The sequence below is a fragment of the Talpa europaea genome (assembly GCF_964194135.1).
Source record: "Talpa europaea genome assembly, chromosome: 1".
Taxonomy (NCBI): Eukaryota; Metazoa; Chordata; class Mammalia; order Eulipotyphla; family Talpidae; genus Talpa; species Talpa europaea.
Window position 1 is genome coordinate 110,250,054 of NC_140073.1, and position 23,575 is coordinate 110,273,628.

At 38.2% G+C, this 23,575-nt stretch overlaps 1 protein-coding gene across 1 annotated transcript; it reads left to right on the plus strand.

Annotated features, from left to right (window-relative positions):
• Nucleotides 1–337: 337 nt before the first annotated feature.
• PDK1 (pyruvate dehydrogenase kinase 1) lies at nt 338–23,575 on the plus strand (the record flags this gene model as incomplete). The annotated part of the gene is made up of 11 exons (XM_084230280.1): nt 338–539; nt 2,767–2,908; nt 4,906–4,977; nt 7,515–7,699; nt 8,009–8,104; nt 9,051–9,128; nt 10,805–10,881; nt 12,665–12,763; nt 17,314–17,424; nt 21,085–21,198; nt 23,435–23,575. The coding sequence occupies 11 exons, from the start codon at nt 338–340 to the stop codon at nt 23,573–23,575; spliced, it is 1,317 nt and encodes a 438-aa protein (XP_084086406.1).

Below are 23,575 nucleotides of genomic sequence, written 5' to 3' on the forward strand. Positions count from 1 at the left end.
CCTCGCCACTGGGCCCCGCCCCTCGCCACAGGGCCCCGCCCTCGCCCCAGGCCCCGCCCAATAACCACGCCCTCGCCCAATAGCCACGCCTCCGCCCTAGGCCACACCCCGCCACGCGGGGCCGGCCTCGGAGCGTCCCTCCCCGCGGGCCCTGCCTCCTCCCTCCCTGGGCCCCGCCCAGCGGCGCAGGGGGCGGGCTTCGGCGAGGGGGCGGCGGCCGCGGAGGTGACAGCCGCTCCCCGCCCCCGCGGCCCGCCACGTCTCTCACGTACAGCCCCGCCGAGGCGCGGAGCCGAGACCTGGCGCGGGGGCCCCGGCTCCTCCAGCCGGGCTCGGCATGAGGCTGGCGCGGCTGCTGCGCGTCGCCGCCCCGGCCGGCCCGGGCCCCGGGCTGCGCGCCGCCCGCACCAGCGCCCGCCGCAGCCTCACCTCGGACGCGGGCTCCGGCCCGGCGCCCGAACGGGGCGTTCCGGGCCAAGTGGACTTCTACGCGCGCTTCTCGCCGTCCCCACTCTCCATGAAGCAGTTCCTGGACTTCGGTGAGTGCGGCCGGGGCCTCGGGCCTTTGTGCGCGGCCCGGGGCGGGGAGCTGCGGCCGCGGACCCCCCGGGGCTGGGCCCGAGCCGGCCCCCTCTCGCCCGAGGCGCACCCCCTCCTCAGCGTCCCCTCAGGGTCTCCCCAGGGTCTCCTCAGCGTCTCCTCAGCGTCTCCTCAGGGTCCCCTCAGGGTCTCCCCAGGGTCCCCTCAGGGTCTCCTCAGGGTCCCCTCAGGGGCTCCCCAGGGGCTCCTCAGCGTCCCCTCAGGGTCTCCTCAGCGTCCCCTCAGCGTCCCCTCAGGGTCTCCCCAGGGTCTCCTCAGGGTCCCCTCAGCGTCCCCTCAGGGTCTCCTCAGCGTCTCCTCAGGGTCTCTCCAGGGTCTCCTCAGCGTCTCCTCAGGGTCTCCCCACCGTCTCCCCACCCTCCCCGGCGCCGCGGCTGCGTCCTGCTCGGTCACGGAGAGAGCCCTGTGCCCGGGGCTGGCGCGGGCGGCCGGGTAAGCCCGGGAGCGCGTGCCCTCTCCCTGGGCATTGTTGAAAACAAACCTCGAGGGCCGCGGGCCGGACAGCCGCCCGCCTCGCATCCCACGTGTGCACAGGGCGCTCGCGGCCGGGCTCCTGGGCCACCGCGAATCGTGTTGGGAGTCTGTGGCGTGACGAGAAATGCTCAGTTTTGCATATGATGATTGCATAAAGTTGATGTGATGATAAGGGAAGCATCACATGTGATTGGCCCACTGTTTTCATAAAATGTTTTCCTTGCCAGAGTGTTTCCGCCAACAGCTCGTCTTCATCAGCAAGTCTTGAGCCTGTGTAAAGTGCACGAGTACAAGATGCTGTGAGATTTATCACGATTCACCCCCGTTGTAGCAACAGCCCATCCACTTTCCTCTTCCTCAGATGGGTGCTTTCTGGTTTTCTCTATAAAGGAAGCAGCAGATTTTAGAGGCCTTGCAAAGTTAGGCATTTAACTTTGCTGTTTTCACTTTTAACAGGAATATAGGGGAACCAAATAAGACATCAGTGTAAAAAAAAAAATAACAGTACAAAACACAGCAAAGCAAAAACAGACTATTAGAAATCAGAGACGTACTGCAGGGGAGGCGGGAGACGGACCAGAGGGAGGGAGGGAGGGAGGGAGAACAGGAGACTGTGGTGATGGTGCTCAGGTGCCTTGGGGAAGGAAATTCTATGGGGATTCAACGAAAACTCTAAAAAAGTAAAATTGAAGTAGAAAAATTATCATCTGCAATTGTGAGTATTATAAAGTCACCGAGGGGTCACTTTTGGAGCTGAAAGATAATCAGCATCGTTGGCACCTTTATCTTAAAATTGTGGCTGTCAGTGGCAATTACTTTTGGCCCAAAGCCCTTGGTTTTTATTTTAAAATGACTGTAATATGATTGAGGGGTGAATTTCACCTCATTCACAAATATGCCATTAAACTTTTAACAAAAAATATTTTCTTTTATACTGGAATTCTTGCTATTGACAATTTAGCTTTTGCTTGGGTTGTCTCAAGATTAAGTTAGTGAGTTTAAGATACATTACTAAAATAACACGACTTTCAGTTTAACTTAAATGGAACTGCTTGCCAAAGAGGATCTACAGCTGTTCTGCTGGGCAGCCTGATATAGGAGTGGAGAAAGGAACAGGCTGCTTTCCAGGAATCAGACAATTAAGGGGATCTGCTGGAGGAGAAACTTGAAGATGGTTGCTGAACAGGCATTGTTACTTTTTGCTTTTTGTTATCTACAAGCCCTCCTCTTCACTTGGTTTTTGTTTATGGTAATTTGTGTAATAATTCTGTACACAATAAATGAATTTTTCCATGAACATGTCAAAATTTGTTTCTTAGACAGGTATTTACTTCTTAGGAAACAGATTTTTTAAATGATAGCAACACATTATAGGCTTTTGCAAGTACTGTTGTTAATTGCATTATGCACCTTGCTCAGACTTGCTAACGTTGCCATAGTTCTAAGATGGGAGATCACAATAAAGATACAAGTAATGGAGCCTGGAAAATGTCTTCACTGCTCTACGAAGCCATTGGAATGTCAGGAATTAGAAAGTCATTTGGGATACCTCACAACTCTGGCTACTGGGTTATCTCATCTCTTGCCTCTTCCTTGCCCTGTCATTATGGTGACCTTGTTAAATAACACCCTCTTGGCTCCTGCTGCTTTATGGTATTTACTTACTGTTGTTCCTGTCATGTTTGGTTTCAGGATCAGTGAATGCTTGTGAAAAGACCTCATTTATGTTTCTGCGGCAAGAGTTGCCTGTTAGATTGGCAAATATAATGAAAGAAATAAGTCTTCTTCCAGATAATCTTCTCAGAACTCCATCAGTTCAGTTGGTACAAGGCTGGTAAGATTCCTGTCTTGTGTGTATAATGTCATACTCGTGTGTACTTTACTCAAGATTAAAGCAAATACTTATTTACTCTTCAGTGGAATCTTAAGGTAGTGGTAGCATTCCTATTCCCTTTGAAGAGTATGCTATGCTACCACTCCTTGGTTTTGAAAAAAATCAGAATTGCACAGAAATACAGACATTAAGTTTAGGATTTGTTATTAAATAGGCAGGGATATGTTATAATTAAAATATCTACCTTTTATTCATGGTTAGAGATTTGTATACATTACCTTTAATCCCTTCTCCATTTTACAGAGGAGGAAACTGAAGCATCTTCAGGTTATGTTCTTTGCCTAAGGCAGTACGACTCACTGTGGAGCTGCAATTCAAAACTAGATTTGTTTGTGCTACTTCTGCTGTGCTTAGAATAATAAAATCTATTAAATAGTATATATATATTTTATGAACTGAATTTGTTTTATTGAAATATCTATAAATCACAGAGTTAAAGTCTTTATCTTACCATTTCAAAATAATTTAGAAGTCTTTGGAATCGTTAAAAACCTATACTCTTTTTCAAAAAATGACAATAGCGGTAGGAAGGGTGTGCACACATATGTGGCCACCTATGTACAGCTTTTCTTTTAATGTTATTAGTTTAAGTGTTGTTCTCTGAAGCACTCTACGTTTCAGACAGAAGAGTTGACCACAGCAAAGTCTTAAACAGGACACATTTAGTGGCAAGACATTTTCCAGTTATGATTCATGGAAATCCTAGCTTTCTTGTAGACATTATTGATATTGGAGAAGCTAATCTAAAGGTAATTTTTTAAAAATAACCAAAAGGAGTATATGGTTGCAGCTTATGTGATATGCTGTCTAGTTCAAGTATGGGACAATTATAAATTAAGAAAGAGGTATTTGTTTCAGAACTATGATAGACTATAATAGAGAACTTGTCATTTTCTATGGAAGCTTATTCTTGTGTTTTTAGATTCTTCATTAAAAATAGAATATGCTGCATTTTTAAATTGGATGTGCCCGACACTTTGCCATTACTCCAATATCTCCTAAATAAAGACATTGTTTTCTTGCCAATGAAGAGAAAATTAAGAGTTAAAGCAAAATAGTAGATATCAGAATCACTTGACTTTGGAATGCTTTAGAATGCAGTGAGGCATACTGCTTATCAGGAACAGCTTTGCAAACCAACATACGCACTTACAGTTTTTTGAACATGTTCATTGCCCCTGCATGACTGCTCAATGAGGGCAGTTGTAAGTCAAAAGCAACAGACAAGCCAAAACAGATATTTCTTTATTAAACATCATTGTATTGTAATGTTGTTAGTTCTGGTCTTGCACTGCCATTGTGTTTGGTGGCATGACCTTGAGAAAGTCTTATGACCCTCCTCATTTTGCTCTTTCTTTAACAAGTAATTTGCTACTTTGAATTGTTACATAAATTAAAAATCTACATTTCCGTAGCTTTAGTGTTTTCATTCAGTTCTATTGGAAAGAACTGTGTTAGATTATGGGTTTTAGTTATACACTTCTAAAATTACAGTTTTAAACGCGGTCATTTAAATTAGATTCTTAGACCCAGGTAGGCTACCCTCCACATTTTCCTTAGTCTAAGATAAGTTAAAAGTCATTTGCACATAGTTGTTGGTGACAGATTCAGTTCTCATGATAATCAGTATTTATACTGCAATGTACATTGGTGAATTTAAGAAATTTAAAAACTATTTTATGGAGTATAGAACTTTTTAAAATAAGGAAGTAGAAAAAATCTTAAAAATTTTAAACAAAATGTAACATGCTTCTACAACTTTGTGCTGGACACTTAAGCTTGAATAGGAATGATTATAAAAATCCTACATTAACCATAATTTACAGCATTCTTCTAAATTAAACATTAAGAAGTGTTAAAATGCCTTTTGAACATTCTCAAGATATTGAACTTTCAGCAAATAAAAAACAGATTTACCTTATTGATTTGATTTTTAGGTATATCCAGAGCCTTCAGGAACTTCTTGATTTTAAGGATAAAAGTGCTGAAGTTGCTAAAACTATTTATGAGTAAGTACACTATTTTGGACCTATTTGGAACACAGTTTTTCTGTCCTTCAAAAATCATACATTAGGTCACAGGGAAATTGGTTAACCTTTATTTTCCTAGTATTCCACAACGTTTGGGTAATATGTCTATAGCACCCCATACAGGCAAGGCTGGGGATAAGAAGCATGTTGCATTCCTCTGAACTACTCTAAGAAAAGACAGTTCATGTGATGAATGGAAATCCAGAGGTGGTTCAGAGCCACTTGGACCATTAGGGGACCAGTGAGAGCCATTCACCTAGAGAGTGCGTGCTTCTCAAGGACCACTGCTTTGGGCTCCAGCTGACCACTGCCATGCAGAAACTCTATCCAGATTGTCTGGAGGGTAGGGTTGGGCAAGGGGGGAGGGGGGTTGATGTTTAAAGAAAAACTACAAATCTAGATTTTTTTTTTAAGATTTATTTATTTATATAAGAAGCAGGGTACAGGCCAGATGCGCAGGAGGGTGAGGATTCACCAGAGACAGACTGGTAGCAGAACAGGCAGACTGACAAAATACACTGCTAGGGGGAGCAGCGGGCGAGACAGGAGAGGTCTGCTGCACCATGTGGGATTCTTGCCAGCCGACTGGGATCGAATCCTCACTGCAGAGGCTGCGGACAGCTTCACAGTGTGGTGTTCAACCGCCTGCTCCACCAGTGAGACCCCAAATCTAGATTTTTTATGTAATTCTCTCAATTTTGAAAGATTAGCAACTAACTAAAAAGTTTAAAAACACAGAAGACCTACAAAAACAAGTCTGTGGGTCTTTTGTTTATGAACTATGATAAGATAAAGTAATAATGTTAATAACCAACATCTGAGAACTAATAAACTCAGTAGTTCCCTCAGTAGTTACTTGCTTATTTCAGTGGATGTTACTCAAAACTTATATACCACCTCTTTTCCTGTCTGAGTCTTATACATTCTTTCTTACTATCTTTAAAAGTAATGCCAGCACTTCATATTTTAAACATGATTTTCATCTGAAAATAACAAGAATTTACTTTGTGTCTAGGTATGGAGCACACTTTACACAAATGATGTCATTTAATCTTTAAAATAACTAGATTGAGAGAATATATCTGTGTACAAGGAACTTAAGGTTGCATTAATGTAATTTAGCCAACACATCTTCAGACCAGAATTTGGACCCACTGGTCTTACTTGAAAGTAAACATTATACTATAGAACTTTTTGAAAATGGTTAATCACACAGAGCCCAATCTAAGATGTAAACTGAGCAGTCAAGCAGGATAAAACTGGTTTTGGTTTTAACAAGAGGTGAAATAAATGAGTAAAGAGTGACTTGAAGGATGAATTGTTTGTTACTTTATTTTCCCAGTACTCAGCAACATTTGGATAATATGTCTATAGCACCCCATACAGGCAAGGCTGGGCATAAGAAACATGTTATATTCCTCCGTGTTGTTTGTATTTTGGATTAGCAATTTGGTTTTAAAGCAGATTACACAAACTAGGAATTCCAAAAATGTTTTGAGCTTAAGTATCATTGGAATAAGTTAATAGTACTCAAGGTGATGACTTTCAATGGGAAAACACTCAGAAGTGTTAATTCTGGTGCGTATGTTACAAGATGGATTTTGTTACTTCATAATTAAGACTGCTTTCCTCTTTTCTCAGCTCTGTAAGTTAACCATGTGATAATGTCTTCTAAATGACAGAAATGAATTATAGTTTATTCGAAATTTTTTCTTTTAAGCATGTCTCTCCATTTTTATAAAACTCGTTCAATGAATGAAATTAGAATTCATTTCTACGTCTCTGTTCTAAGTGGCTCTCTGTTTGAACCCTAGAAAACAGTTCTAAATCAGACAGGCTTTATGGGTGCATTCATCTTCATTCCTTATAGAACATATTCCCTAGGGCCTCGCTGGTGGCGCAAGGGGTTAAGATGAAATCTATGAGGCTATCCGCAGCCTCTGCAGCACGAGTTCCATACCTGGCGGCCAGGGAGCTACCCACATGGCACAGCAGACCTTTCCTGTCTTGCCCGCTGCTCTCCTCAGCAGTGTATTTTGGTCAATCTGCCTGTTTTGCTCCTTACTCTGTCTCTGGTGACTCCTCTCACTCCCCACACCTCTGACCTGTACCCCAGTTCTTGTATGCATAAATAAATAAATCTTTAAAAAAAAAAAAGAACATATTCCCTAGAAGCAAATGCTCAGTTAGTACTTTTTCTGAATATCCCTGGAAATACTGTATTTATAATGAGTGCTCGGAGGATCTCAGTTAGTAATGGTTAAAAAAATCCCTTAACATTTTTGGATTGTTTGCGTCAGCCAAGAAAACAATTAAATTTCAAAAGTTTTATTTTGGAAATCTATATACCTCCACAGATTTGACATATTTTATGACCTGAAATCTATTTGAATAAGTGTAGGAAAGCTCACACTGATGTGTGGTTTACTGAATTAAGGACTTCTTGCCTAAAGTAATTGATTGAGCTTAGATTAAAAAAAAAATATTTGACTGTTTTGACAGATGGGTTTGTTTAGCTTTACAGATACTGTAATACGTATCAGGAACCGGCATAATGATGTTATTCCCACAATGGCCCAGGGTGTGATTGAATATAAGGAGAGCTTCGGGGTAGATCCTGTCACCAGCCAGAATGTTCAGTACTTTTTGGATCGTTTCTACATGAGTCGCATTTCAATTAGAATGTTACTCAATCAGCACTGTAAGTGTCCAGAAGTCAAAGAAGAAACTAAATAAAATGTTTTGGTATATTTTAAAATTGCTTGGAAAACTTCCTTTTAAGTACCATTTTTAATTTTGCTTTCTTTTTGTGCATAAAGAAAAGTATAGAGACTACCAAAAAGGGAAGTATTTTTATTGAATGTTTATATTTCACATCATGTAAAATACCGTGTGTGTGTTTAAGGAATATATTTATTCTACTGTACTATTTAGAGAAATAATATTAAGATCTGGAAAAGAGCATTAGGTATTTTAGTTATTTTGTTTTTTATTTTTTATTTCTTGGTAGCCTTATTGTTTGGTGGAAAGGGGAAAGGCAGCCTATCTCACCGAAAACACATCGGAAGCATAAATCCAAACTGCAATGTAGTTGAAGTTATTAAAGGTAAATATTTACCTTTTTCCTTTTAGAAAGTATGCAAAAATCAAAATTGTTACTGTAATTTCTTGATATGAATACAACTGAATGTGAGATAAAATGGCAAGGACAAATGCATGGGTTTGAAAATAACCTTATAATGTTAATTGTGCATTATGTATAGGATGAATATTTTTTGATACAATGCTTTGTAAAGCAAGGTTTGGTGATATTTGAAGGTTATCTGTTTTACTTAAAAAAATTCAAGTTCCCTCTCCCTCCTTTCTAATTCCCTTAGCTAGGAACCATAATTCATAATAGTTAGGCTTTCATTTTTCACTTTTTCCTATTTATACCACATATTTTCATGCACATACATAATTGTTGGTCTACAGTGTTTTTTGATTTTGGAAATTGGGATACTCTATGCATATTTTTCTACAAGTTTGCAGGCACTATGTGTCATGTTCAATGCATGTAGCTGTACCCCAGCTTTCTAAATGACTGTCTGGAAGTATCAGGAAGTATTAATTTATCTTTCTATTGATGCACATTTAAGTTTTTTAAATTTGTTTGTGTTACCAACAATTCCGCATTGAATATTCTTAGATAGTATTTACTTTTCCTAGTATTTTAAAAGGCGAGATGTCTAGAATTGTAAATGTTTTCTGTAACCTGCTGTTTTCTTTTAACTTTGTTTATTGTGTCTTTTTTTTCATACAAATGTTTTTGTTTTGTAATTATATCTGTCAGTTTTCCTTTATGGCCGGTAGGCTTTGTCATATCACACTTAAAAACATTTTTATTGAATGTTTATACGTATACGTATAACTTGCCCAAACTAAGATTATTAAAGTAAATTTTCTCCTCTAGAATTTAAAATTTTGATTTGTCAGTACTATTACCATCTTAATGCATGCAAAAGAAGTAAACCTATTTAATGCTTTTGTTTGTTTGTTTTGATTCACACTAGATGGCTATGAAAATGCTAGGCGTCTGTGTGATTTGTATTATATTAACTCTCCTGAACTAGAACTTGAAGAACTAAATGGTAAGCCTGACATTCTTTTTTCCTCAATAATTAGTGTTATGATTATCTAAGAAGAAATGATAAGAATTTAGATTTGTTTTAATATAAAAGGACTTGTCAGCCTCTTTATTGCAATGAGAGTTGCAGGAAAGCAATCATGTTAAAATACGTGTGTGTGCGTGGTTAGTTGTATTCTTTCTGAAAAACATTTTGGCTTTATCTTCCCCATTTTCCTTTTTTTTATTGATGGCATTGATTCTTTGCTTATTTTTGATTTTCTGGTTCGTCACAGAAAAAAATGATGCCGTGAAAATTACATTTGAGCTTTTTATGCTCTTTTCGGTAATAAGGTTTGCGTATTTAAGAATTTTACTTCCTGAGTTGTAAATCCTTTTTTTTTCTTAAGATTTATTTATTTATGCATACAAGAACTGGGGTACAGGCCAGAGGTATGGGGAATGAGAGGCTTCACCAGAGTCAAAGTGGGTAACGGAACAGGCAGACTGACTGAAATACACTGCTGAGGGGAGCAGTGGGCGAGTCAGGAGAGGTCTGATATGTGTAAATCCTTTTTTATTGAGGAAGTAAAATGACTGGGTGTTGTAAAAGAGGAAAGCAGATGCTCATCTCTTTGAGAATCTGTTTACCGCTGATGATTTTCTTTTCACCTTGACTAGTGTCTTTGGGACAAAAAGGCTTATGTACCTTATGTGCCTGTTGAGTTTATTTTCCCTAGAGGTAGACTAGTTTAATACAAGAACAAATATTTCCAAAGTTAAATGATGAAACACTAAGAAGAGTGAAATTAGATAGACATTTTATTAAGCTGTCTTCTAAACTGGCAGGGGCAGCAAGGCACTAAACCTTATAGTGAGAGCGCAGTGGAAGGAGTTACCCGATTGAAAATAGAATTGCTGGGTGTTTTTTGAAAGCCTTATTAACATTTTTGGTCCATAATACTGTTCAATAAATAAAAAATCACAGTGTATAAGGGCTAGTTTGGGAAATTGAACTGCTAGGAGCAGTTTCCAGGTGGTCCATTGCTATTCCCAAGGGACAGTTTATTCAGGGGAAAGCCCTGTTTTTTATTTGCCGAATTAGAATTCAATGTTTGGGTGAGTCTTACTCTTTTGCTCTACTGAAGATTCTGTTTTACATACTGTGCTCCCCACCCCCAAATGAACTACGAACTGTTTGAATGTAAAATTAGTGTCCCTTGATAAATTGATGCTAGCTTAAATTTTTATTTCAGATTTATGCCAGAAATAAGATTTCTTTCCTCTTTACGTAGTGTGATGTGGAACATTTTTTTAAATGGCTTTAAAAAAAAGTGTATCCATCTGAATTGGACTATGAAATTTGTAGACTTTTTTTTCTGGAAAGTAAAATCCTGACGTTAAAGTTGAGTGTTCTTTAAAAAGACTCACTGTCATAGAGAAGATTGGGAAGATGAGTGGTTAGATTGCTGTGCAGGATCCCAGGAATGACAATAGGACATACACTGGTCACTGGCAGTTATAAATCTGTGTGAGCATGGGGTTTAAATGCCAAGTACAGTGAAGAGCTGGTGTGGGCATTTTCCCCCAAATAATACTCTTTTCCATACTAAATGTTTTCTTTTCATCACTACACAATTTATCAGAAATGCTTTAAGCACTTCTCTCTGTACTTTTATATTTTTTTCTTCTGCTCTGTAGCAAAATCACCAGGACAGCCAATACAAGTGGTTTATGTACCATCCCATCTCTATCACATGGTGTTTGAACTTTTCAAGGTTTGTAAAATAGTATTACATAAACTTTATCTGTTCTTTCCTGAGGTTAGGAATCCGCCCTGAACGTTTTCTACTGGGTTTTCCTCAGTTTCATTAAAAGATGTCATTCCATGTTAAGTGTTATATGATGTTGCTGAGACCAGCCTTTTGTCAATACTGACAGGTACCTCCATGTAGTGGTGGAGTCAGAAAAGCCTGGATTTGAATTCCAGTTCTGGCACTTAGTATATGAATAACTTTGTGGAAGCCACTCAATCTTTGTGGGTCTCAGTTTCCTCTTCTGTTAAATGAAAGCAGTTTTCTCCAGGTTACTATGAAGATTGGGAATAATGTACTGTCTGGTAGAACAGAAGGACACATAGATTGCTCAGGAAAGTTATATTTCTATTTTTACAAAACAAAACATTCAGAAAAGTGATTATCAACTTTCCACTCTTAAAGGACCAGAGTCCCACTATTATATGCTTAAAAAAAAAAAAAAAAAGCCACTCATATTGGCTTACAGAGCTTCCACTGTAATATTTGCTCTTTGCAACATATTTTGAAAACTAAGTAAAATTATGCTAGTACATTTTTTTCTCTGGTGACATACCAATGGCACTTGCTGGTAGACAGAAAAGTGAGATTTGAGGAGTGGTACATGTCCCTGTGACTGAAAATATCTGCTCTAAATCAACCCTGAAAACTCTTGTTTTAGTTACATTTTCAGCCAGCTGCAAGCTAGAAGGAAGAAGTGGCTTTCAGCTTAATAATGAGACAGAAAAATACACTGAAATACAGAAAAACTGAATTTGTTAGAACAAGGAGGATTCAAGAATGCTCTTTTGTTCTAAGATAGCATAAATATATCTAATACCTTACAAAAATCTAAGTAGTTAAATAAATAAGCCATGGGTACTTAAAGGATTAAAACTTTTTTTTTTCTTTGACATTTCAGTCATATAAAGATCTTGTGTCCCATGTACTTAATAAGAGAAACACTACCATATTATATAACAGATTTTACATAAAGTCAATACCAGTGACTTCCATCTTGAACATAATCTTAAATGACCTTTGGTACTAGTGATAGAGTCTCCTTCTTAGGGACCCTTAATACTGCTGATTAGTGTGCCTGGAACTCACACCCCTATTTCCAAACATAGTCCCATATTTTGTCCTTTTAACGGATCTACCCTAACATATTAGGGTTAATATTGGCATTGTATACTTTGTAGACTTTAAAAACTGATCAAAACAGTTTTATAATGTAAATATTCTTAGTTTGAAATAATTGGTAAATTGGATTTGTTTCCTCATCATAAGATCACTTCTGTTAACTAGTCCTATAATTTTTTTTTTCTTAAAGCAATTTCTGACATTTAAAATGTTTCTTAAAAATAGAGGCTGAGCTGTTTTCAAAAGGTTGCAATTGTATGGGGAATATAAAAATAAAATTTATTATTAAAAATAAATAAATAAATTTAAAAAAATAAGATTTGCCCATTACTGACTAAAATTATAAAAATATTTGGGTAAAATTTTCTGCTTTAATGTAGATTAGTTAAATGTGTTGACAAGTCTGGTTTTGGAAAATATGAACAATTTGGTTGGACTCTTTAAATCAGAATACCTCCCAAGTACTCCAAAACTGACTTAATAATGGTTATGAGAATTATGATTCTCTTTAGTATGTTTCCACAGAATTTTTTTTTAATTTCAAGTAGTGCATGTGTTAAAAATTATAATTAGTTTCTCTCCCTTTTTAACGCTGTGTTTTTCATGTAACCCTGATGTATTTCAGAATGCAATGAGAGCGACAATGGAGCACCATGCTGACAAAGGTGTTTACCCACCTATTCAAGTCCACATCACACTAGGTAATGAGGACTTGACTGTGAAGGTAAAGGCTTTTTTTTTCTTTTTAAGAGCTATCTGGGAATGTACATAATTTCTAGAAGACATAATTTATTCCTAAGGGAAAGAAATACTGTACCTAATAGATAATAAGCATATTGCTTCATTTATCTGGAAGATTATATATAGACTTATCTCTTGCGTCTGTTTCTATTCTGTCCTCATCCAAATGATTCAAGTTAAAATTCAATCTGGAGACAAAATAGCAGTAATCATGTATATTCATTTTGATAAGTAAATCTAAAATATTTGGGTATTTGCCATGTTATTTCGATAGTGCTTCATTTTTCAATTTTAAACAATGCCTTTCAATCTACTTTTGTTTCCTTTGATTCTCGTAATAGCTCTTTAGTCAGGAGCACAGGTTATTTTTTCCTTAAATTTACAGATAGGGAAATAGACAATGTGACTTGCTCATGATGACACAGGGCTTGAGATCAGCTCCTCTGACAATGCCATGTGTACAGGCCAGAGGTATCGGGGGTGGGGAAGTGAGAGGATTCACCAGAGACAGAGTGAGGAACAGAACAGGCAGACTGACTGAAATATACTGCTGAGGGGAGCAGCAGGCAAGACAGGAGAGGTCTGCTGAACCATGTGGGTAGCTTCCTGGCTGACTGGGGATCGAACTCGTGCTGCAGAGGCTGCAGATAGCTTCATAGCTCTGCTTAACCCCTTGCGCCACCAGGGAAGCCCGAGTTGTATACTTTAAATGAGTGAATTATTTGGTATGGGAATTATATTTTAATAATTTTTTTTTAAAAAAAATATAAAGGCTCAGAAGGTTCTTGAACAGACTGTTCAGTACAAGCCTTGCCTGGCTTTGGCCTAGTGCTCTTTTTCCTCACATCCCAAGTCAGTGGCTGCATCTGTTCTTGTTACCACTTTACATGTAAATGCTTGTTTTAATTTTTGCCAATAGAGGTTTCACCCCATCACTTACCTTAGACTTTTAGATTGAAACCTGTGGGTTGTTTCCTCCCTCATTCTTTTAGCTTGTTCAAATTATTGACATTTTCTACCTTTGTTAAGAATTCCTCAGTTAAGAATCATGTGAAAAAAAGCTTTTTTCTGTCTTACAATTCTGACTGCTCTTTCAACTTTGGTGTTTGGTTTTTATTCAGTAAATAAAAAGTATTTTAGGGTCTCCTTGGTGGCACAAGGGGTTAAGCACTGCACTATGAAGCTAACTGCAGCCACTGCAGCACGAGTTCAGTCCCTGGCCAGCTAGGGAGCAACCCACATGGCGCAGCAGACCTCTCCTGTCTTGCCCGCTGCTCCCCTCAGCAGTGTATTTCAGTCAGTCTGCCTGTTCTGCTCCTCACTCTGTCTCTGGTGGATCCTCTTCACTGCCTGCACTTCTGGCCTATACCCCCATTCTTGTATGTATAAATAAATAAATCTTTAAAAAAAAATAAAGTGTTTTAGACACATGTCATTTAAGTTAAAATGCAGTTGTCTTAGTTCATTCACTGTTGATTTTGTAGAGTTGACAGTGAAAAACTGTTGGGCTCTGGGTGAGTTCAGGGATAGGGCCTCTGGGTGAGTTCAGGGTTAGTACATTTCCTGGCTTCAGAATTGTCATCAAGTCAGTAGTGGTTCCTTTCACATAAATTAGCCCAGAGTGTCCAGTGTTATGGGAAACAAGAAGTTAGGGGTGAACAACTCTTGGTTCAATGGCTTTGAGAAGTGGTTCAATGGCTTTGAGAAGCACTAAAGAGAGAAATTTAAAAATAAATGCAAACTTCTCTTCCTCAACCTGCCTGTTGGCGTGAATCCCCCACCAGCTTGTCTTTATGATCTCTTTTCTTTTCCTTGGCATAGGCTTATGTTCCCAAGATTCTAGATTTTTTTCCTTTATATTATCTTAATCAGAGATATTTTGGTTTTGTTCATTTTCATGTCTCCCAACATTTCGTCATCAGGGAATCATTCTTTTTGCCTTAAATACATACAGACCAATATCTGTCCCTCCCATTCTTCTATCCTTCACTTTCCCTGAGGAGCCCAGATCCTCTCTAATATTATCTGTGAGAATGCTTTTAAATTATTTTGGCCACTCAAAAGAACATGTGTTCATGTCCATTCACTATGTTTTGGGCTTCAAAGCAAAGAAGGTTAACTTTGTGAGTTTTGAACTATAATCCTGTGACTTTGCTTGTCCCCCTTCAGCTCTAATAAGATGAGATTTCTCCAGGTCACCTCTGCCCTTTCTGCTCAGCAACTCTTCTTTTCTCCTCTTAGCCTGTGCCTAGAAATCACTTCTTGTTTAATGCCTGCTGGATTGCTCTAGTCTTTCTGGTCAAAAGAATAAGGAAAACCTGGAAATACTTACCAGGTCTAACTTTTCATCTTAATATTCTATTATGTTGTTTACTTGCTTAATATTTACAGAACACCCACACTTCTTGCTCATGTTACTAGCAAATGTGCAGCAGAGCATTAAAGGATGAATAATTAACAAATTGATGGATTTCAGAGAGTACCCAGAGCTCTTTATTCATCTTACTAAAATTAACTCTTTTAACAAGACTTTGAAGCCATAGCCAAGAAAAATTTCAAGTATAATGCTATGTACAAGTTCTTAATAAAGTCCTTGTATATTTTCATACTGCAGTTATCTAATTGTGGACATATCAGAGGCAAGTCTTCAAATGGTATTGAGTGGATTTTTATTTTAAAAATTAAAATAACTATGTAATTTCCATTATGAAAGTAGTATCTGTGCATACTATAAAGATTTTCAAAGTCTGTATGAGAAGTCACTATAAGTCATCCAGCATGTTGGCTTTTTATTACATATCAGTGAGTACTAATTTATTTATCTGTGTATCGATATACATGTGTTAAAGACACATTTGTTTTTATATGACAACTATGTTAATGTGATTGTGACATCAATGTAGACTTTGTGACAATGATTAGGAAAATAAGCTCATGTTAACTGTGAAGGAGAACAAAATGAAGACAATCTGTGAATAAATTACTCTTTAAACCTACCATAAGATTTGATTTGGAAAGTGATATAAGAACAACATGAAGTGTGTATAAGCACATTGGAAAGTTGTCTGGAAGTCTTTACTGTGCATTTGTTTATAGATAAGACTCTCAAACATGATGAGTTTGAGATGATTTAAAGTGGTGAAGTGGTTCTGCTTCTTCCTCTCTGAAAATGAAAATTATACTGTTTCCTTTTTTAAAAAAGATTTATTTTGATTTATTTATGCTTACAAGAACTGGGGTGTAGGCCAGAGGTGTGGGTGAGAGGACTCACCAGAGACAGAGTGAGAACAGGCGAATCTACTGAAGTACACTGCTGAGGGGAGCCGTGTGCGAGACAGGAGAGGGTTAACTCACTGGCCAGGGATCAAATTCATGCTGCAGTGGCTGGTGATAGCTTGATAGCACTGAGATTTTAACCCTGTGCCACCAGAGAAGCCCCCTTTTTCTTTTGTTAATAAAAGTAATTTAAATTAGTAAAAGAAATTCAAAAACTAAAAATCTAAGTTATTACTCATAATTCCATAGACAATGATATTATAAATCATCATACACTTATATAATTCTTACACAATTAGAATATTCCAAATGTTTCTTCATCATTTTTTGCTAAATAGCAATATTTTGTGGTCATCTTTCATGCCAATACATGAAGTACTGCATAATATTTAATGAATAAATTATATTTTAGAATATACATCGATTTACTTGAGTCCCTTATTTAGGTTGTAATCTAGTTTTAATTATTCACATTTGGTGGATATTCCCAAACTGCATATTTTTATGACAATTAGGATAAACATTATCAAAGGATGATGCACATATTTTTAAAAATTGTGTTTTTTTTTAATTGAGGTAACAGTGATTTATAATACTGTATATGATTTAAAGGAAAGTATATATTTGCAGATACATATTTCCACACCACACCCACCACCTAAGGACCAATAATCCTCTATCATAGCCCACTGGGCCCCACTTTGGTCACTACCCACAGCATTCCCCCTCTGGTAGCTCCAATTCTGTAGTCAGAATTTGGATTTGTTTTGGTCTAGTTTCATCTGTTATGTTTTGTTATATTCTGCATGGAGGTGAAATTACTCGGTATTTGTCTTTCTCCTTTTGATGTATTTCACTTAGCATAATACCTCCAGTTCCATCCTTGTTGTTGCATGTTGCATTTTTAATCTGATTGCCAACAAACTCCACCAGAAAGGGACAACACTCAAAATAGGTTTAGCTTATGCTTCACTTCACGCTATGCAGTACTGTAAGTGCAACTTCAGCAAACAGACTAAGCTAAGCATTGAATTTGTATTGTGATGGAGTTTATTGTGTATTAGAATTCCACCTACTAGAGATGTTGTGTTAGGTCCACTAGTAAGGGAAATGTTTACATTCACAACATGGATGTGTGGTACTCATTTTGAAAAGCAGCAATTTCCAGCCAACAGTTAAACTGTGTCACTGTGAATGTGTGTTGCTATTTAGCTATTTATGGGACTTGGTCATTCAACCTGATCCTTCTCATCTTAGATGAGTGACAGAGGAGGTGGTGTTCCTTTGAGGAAAATCGACCGACTCTTCAACTACATGTACTCAACTGCACCACGGCCTCGCGTTGAAACGTCCCGAGCAGCACCCTTGGTATGTCATCAAGAAATGATGAAGTATGGTTTGGTGAATTTACCAAATAAATCAGTTACATTATTGGAAGCTATTGAAGGAAAATACTTTCCTCTAAATTTAAACAACCTTGGACAGTTTTGATTTTTTATTAATTGAAAGGTCACAAAACAGTGTTGTTTTAGAGTTCTCATCACTATACTTGATAGCAATGTGTCAGTAGTTATCTTGTGGTAGACCACATTTTGATGTACTATTTCTAATATGAAAACTAAAGTTCTAGTTTTACTAATATTCAGTCAATACTAATTTAAACCTAAGCATTAGTGACTTTTCTCCAGTACTTATAGTTAGATCTCATGTTCTAGACTCAGACATAAAACTCAAGTTTTAATCAGTTTCTTCAACAGTAAGATGACTCAAATTATAATTTTTTGAAGTATTTTTTAATTGATCTTAGTTCTCTATTTTCAAATTTAATAAATTAGTTTTTGAATTGACTCTATCCTGATCTTCTAACTCCCAAGAAAGCACTTTGCCAAATCCCCAAACTGTAATATGGGAAGAACTCTGTTCTTCTAAGCTTTGAAACTTCTCTGGGATGTACCCTAAACTTATGTTGTACTTATGTTGTAGCATAATGAGATACAGTACAAGATAGATCTCTTTTAGGCTCTTCCTAGGAAGTTCCTAGAAGGACTTCATTCTCATAGTTTTACCTGTTACAATGTACTTGTTCTATAGTTACAGCCATTACCCAGCTTAAAAGAATTGTCCTAGTAATGTGCCTCTCAAGTTGAGATATGGTGTTCTTAAAGTAGAGATACATAGCCAACGAGCAGACCGGGCCAAATAATAGCCATGAGCATCCACTTGGATTCTGATTGTATTCTAAAAAGTAAGGGGAAGAGAAAGAATAGGCTACACTTAAGCAAAACAGATATTGTAGAACTTTTGTGCATAGTGACATAGGTATTAGTCCAGATTCTGGACAAACTGACTGGTTCCATTCCTGAGTGCACTATATCCAAACTATAGCCTTGGGAAATTATTGACTTTTCAGTATAACAACTTCAGTATAACAACTTTTCCCCAATTTTAAAAATTGTGTTATTGTGTAGATTGAGTTAATACGTGCGAAAATGCTTTTTATAGTGCCTGACACATAGTAAATGCCATATAAGTGCTTGTGGTTTAGGATGCAAGAATTATAGGAATTTTTTAAAAGATTTATTTATTTATGCATACAAGAACTAGGGTACAGGCCAGAGGTGTGGGTGGGGAGAGGCTTCACCAGAGACAGAGTGGGGAAGAATGGGGCAGAATGACCGAAATACACTGCTGAGGGGAGCAGCGGGTGAGCCAGGAGAGGTCTGCTACACCATGTGGGTAGCTCCCTGGCAGGGGATCGAACTCGTGCTGCAGTGGCTGTGGATAGCTTCATAGGTTGCGTCTTAACCCCTTGAGCCACCAGGGAGGCCCAAATTATAGGAATTTTTTTTAATTTAAATTTTATTTTTATATTCCCTATACAATTACAACCCCCTTATTTTGACCCCAACCCCTCCTTTCCCTGCCCCCCACCCCCCGTAGAGTGTCTCTGGTTCATAGTTGTTTGTTGATTTTGATATTTTCTTTCTTATAGTTATTCTTTTTCCTGGTCCCTTATTTAAGTATTCTAGATTCCTGCTATGAGTGAGACCATCCGGCCAAATTATAGGAATTTTTAAGAAAATAGGAAGCTTGACATGCCATGGTCTTCCCTATACACCTACGCAAGCTTAGTGAGTTTAAGATTGTTACTAAGCTCTGACAAACTGTCCTTGCTGATGTCATGACCAGTTTGTAAGTGGCCCAAAAAGCAAAAAGTTGGGGCAGATGGAGAAAGACTGCCTAATGCCACGAGCGTGGTCATCTTGTCCTCTGAGCACTGTGAGCCGCCTCCTCGTGGGTGCCTTCTGGTGGCATCTGCATGGACAGATACCTTTACACTTGAAGCCCACTCATTGAGGACCCTTCCTGTTTCTCTCTTGCAACTTCCTTCTCATCAGTTATCCGGTTTTATGCTTTATAACTTCCTAATCAGTCAGCCAGCCTGTTTGCTACTGCCCATGTTTGCCTACCACCGTGTAAGTGGTAGGATTTACTTCTACTCCATCTTTCATGTCTGCCCTTGAGAGGGGAGTCATCTTTTGTCTGGTGCCGGCAAACTGTGTAGGCCCACCACTGGACCAGGCCATGCTGTTTTTCTTCACTGTTAAGTATTTATAAAAGACTCCATAGGTGAGCCCTTGAGTCCATGGGTGTGACTGAGGGAGAGGCTATGTTTAAGTAGATTAGGCATAGGGGATACTGAGCCACCTGCTCATGCATCTTTTTTGGGGCAATTTCTGGAACTAACTAGTGTATCAGTCAGGGGTCCCCAAAGGGACGAGATAGTTCAAGGAAGACTTATTTACAAAGAGATGAATTATAGAGGTAAAGGTAGGGATAGTGTGAGAATCCAGGACAGCATTAAGCCTGTCATCAAACTGAATCAAGTGGATGAAGAAAAGGAAAAATTAGTGGGACCTAGAAAAAAGGAAAACTTTCACTTGCTTACTCTCAAGAGAACTAACTTTAATAGAAAAGAAGGAGGGGAATGAAAACCCGACTTAACTCCCTCTGAAATCTTCCTCGGGCTTCCATTGACTGAACCCACTGGAAGCAGAGGGCACAGGAATACACTGACATCAATTCAGGTTAGCCTCCCAGGCTAAGGGGAAGTATGGGGAACGAATAGTTTATTTTGAGGGGCAAACAGAAAATGGTTAGAAAAGTCCAGTAATAAATGGTGGAAGCAGGTAAAATCGGAGCCTGGATTGGTAATAGCATGCTGATTCCTGGATCCACATAAGCTCTTAACTAAAGTATTATGGGCAATGTCATCAAACTCTTCTGACTTGGTGATGAAAAACCATTTTTCCATGGTAGGATTTTTCCAGATAAAGAAGGCTTTTTCAGATACTAGAAACAGGATGAATAATGATCTAGAAATAAGAAACACTGATGATATGTTTGAGGAACTTAAAAGCAGGAGGTTGGATTCTGCTGAACTAGAAAGTGGGAGGCAAGACCTGATCTTATCGTTCTTGAAAGCTCCTTTCAGAAGTCTGGATTTTTATCTCTAAAGCGATGGATCGCGGTGGAGGGTTGTGCTTTGAAGATTTTCAAGCAGGGAAATGACCTGTCAGTGAAAATTAAGAAAGTAGACTGTTACGGATCTCTCCAGGTTCAGAACAGGCTGAGAATTTATAGTGTGAAGTCATGAGATAAATCTGTTGCTGTAACAAGGCTATATTTTACTCTTGCTCCTAAAAGTGAGAACCTATTTTATATAGTACCTAAAAGCAGTACCTGGGATCCTCTAGAGCAGGTCCATGAAGAAAAGTGACATGCTTTTTTTCCAGCCCCCACTAGTCATTTTATAGAACAAAGAAAAGTCAGAGTTTGAAATGACCAGAGGGGAGTCATCCAATATAGTACTCAACTAAGCTCAGCTTGATCATTATTCACATGTAATAATTAATAGATTTCTTAGATGCAGATTCTGATAGGCATAGAATACTTAGTGGCACTTCAACTAGAAAAGTATTTCAGTATGTGGCTTTCTGAATAGATTTCACTTTTCTCATCAAACAGGCTGGTTTTGGTTATGGATTGCCCATATCACGTCTTTATGCGCAATACTTCCAAGGAGATCTAAAGCTATATTCCCTAGAGGGTTACGGGACAGATGCCGTTATCTACATTAAGGTAATAACTTCTTGATTTAATAATAGATCTTTTCATTATAAGAAAAGATGCCAATTTTCAACTTAATGAAATTTAACTACCTCATGTTATTAAGATATCAGAACATTATGGTTTTTTACATAAGATCTCATCTATTTTTATAAATGATTTCCTTGATTTGGGGGAAAGAAGTCTCTTATCTGTAATGATCAGGAAAAAGCTGAGCTAAAGTTAGGAACCATAAAAAGTTACATATTTTACAAATTTTAATTTTGACATGAAGCACCTATCTTCTAATATACTCCCAAGGCCTTTTCTTTCATATGGGTTTGCAGGTTGAAGTTTCACTTGTCTTTCTTGTAGACACTCTCTGCGTCATTTTGGTTTCTTTTAAGCAAAGACATGAGTAAGCACATTATCATTTGGGATTTTTCCTTTAAAGCTGCAAAGCACACCTGCCTCTGGTAGGCATAGGCTCACTTGGTGGGGGAGCAGAAGTACTTAGTCCACTGGCCTGGATGGTACATGGTGTTATGGAGGGATCAGTATATTTTACAGGAATGGAAAGCTCTGGGTTTCCATGAACCCATTGGATTGGTTGAACAGTGGGCTGTTTGTACCTAATTATTTAGTGTCTTGTTCTGCCACTAGATGGCACCTATTTTGTAGGAAATGCTCAAAACTATTAGAAAAAGTTAAGTTTAACTGTAAAGGTTGGATTCTTTCAAGAGAACAGTTATTTTTTTTTTTAATCATTTAAATTGTTTAGAACTTTAAAAGGGTGATACAAAGGCAGTATTTTGTCACCAAAAATAATATTTTTGATCCAGCCTGTTTATTCCTTAAAGGTCAAGGGGTTCTGGCAATTTTGGCATGTTTAAGAGAATACGTAAGTGCAAGGTTTTTAGTTCCATTTTGGAAAATGTAGACAAGCAATCTTACAGAATCATTAAAATCAGTATCAAAGAGCTTTCTTAGTGTTACTGGGCTGAAATTTCTGGTTCCATATTTCTATACCTTGAGAAATGCCTAGAACTTCAGTTTGAAAGTCTGTTGAAATATACTAACTCAAAGGAGATAACAAGGAACATAGTTTATCTCAGGTTCCAGAGATTTATGGGAAGCTGAATTAGAACAGTGAATTAATGCTAATATCTTGGAAAGTGAAATTATACATGAGATAGTAAATATATATGCTATATCTGAAATTGGTTATTTTAATGGCAGGAAGAGAAACAGGATTAAACCCAGACAAGAATTGTTCATGCAAAAACGAGGATGCCTTTAGACATACCAATAGTTTTATACTGATTGATAGTAATGTTATGATGAATCTTTTTTTTTTTAAGATTTATTTTATTTATGCATACAAGAGCTGGGATGTAGGCCAGAGGTGCGTGGGGTGGGAGGATTCAGCAAAGACAGAATGGGAGCAAAACAGGCAGACTGACTGAATGAAATACTCTGCTGATGGGAGCAGTGGACGAGACAGGAGAGGTCTGCTGCTCCCTGTGTAGGGATTGAACTAGTACTGTAGTGGCCTTGGACAGTCCTATAGTGACGGGACTTAACCCCTTGTGCCATCAGGGAGGCCCTGATGAATTTTTAAAAGTACAAATGATTGTTTTGGGAAAAATGTTGTATTCTAATAACTAAAATAGATTGCATTAAATGATTGTGTGATTACAGCATTAAGATATATATGTTAATTTTTGTGCTTTTATATTTAACAAATGTTTTTAGTGAGCCTACTTTTGTTCTGGGTCATGTTTTATAAAAGGCGTCTATTACATCTATGTAAAGTTTCTTTTTTTTAAATTGTATCTTTTTTTAAATTATATAGTTTTTACATCATTCTTCATTTTTTTATCATCTCAGGTATAGTCCCCGTGGGATTCCTACCACCAATTCACCAGTGCACCGTCACCATAGTCCCTTGTGCTCTTCCCACCCCTGTTTTGATCCAACTCCCTCACATCTTTGTAAGGTTTCAATTCAGCAACCTCCAGGCTGAGTGGAAAAGCAAGCAGCAAACTTAACATGCACTCCAAGCAGTGCCTTAGATTTAGACTATTCAGCACATTTCAAATGTGTGCGCTGTTTTAAAATGTATGTTGCTGGTGTGATCAGTAAAATATAAATTCAGTAAAGTATTGCTGATATGTGGTAACCTTTTTGCTGTTGTATATTTTCTCAAATAATGGATTCTTTTAAAAAAAAAAAAAAGCCAGACTTAGGCCCTGTTTTTATCTTTCAGGCTCTGTCGACAGAATCCATAGAAAGACTCCCAGTGTACAACAAAGCCGCCTGGAAGCATTACAACACCAACCATGAGGCTGACGACTGGTGTGTCCCCAGCAGAGAACCAAAGGACATGACTACGTTCCGCAGTGCCTAG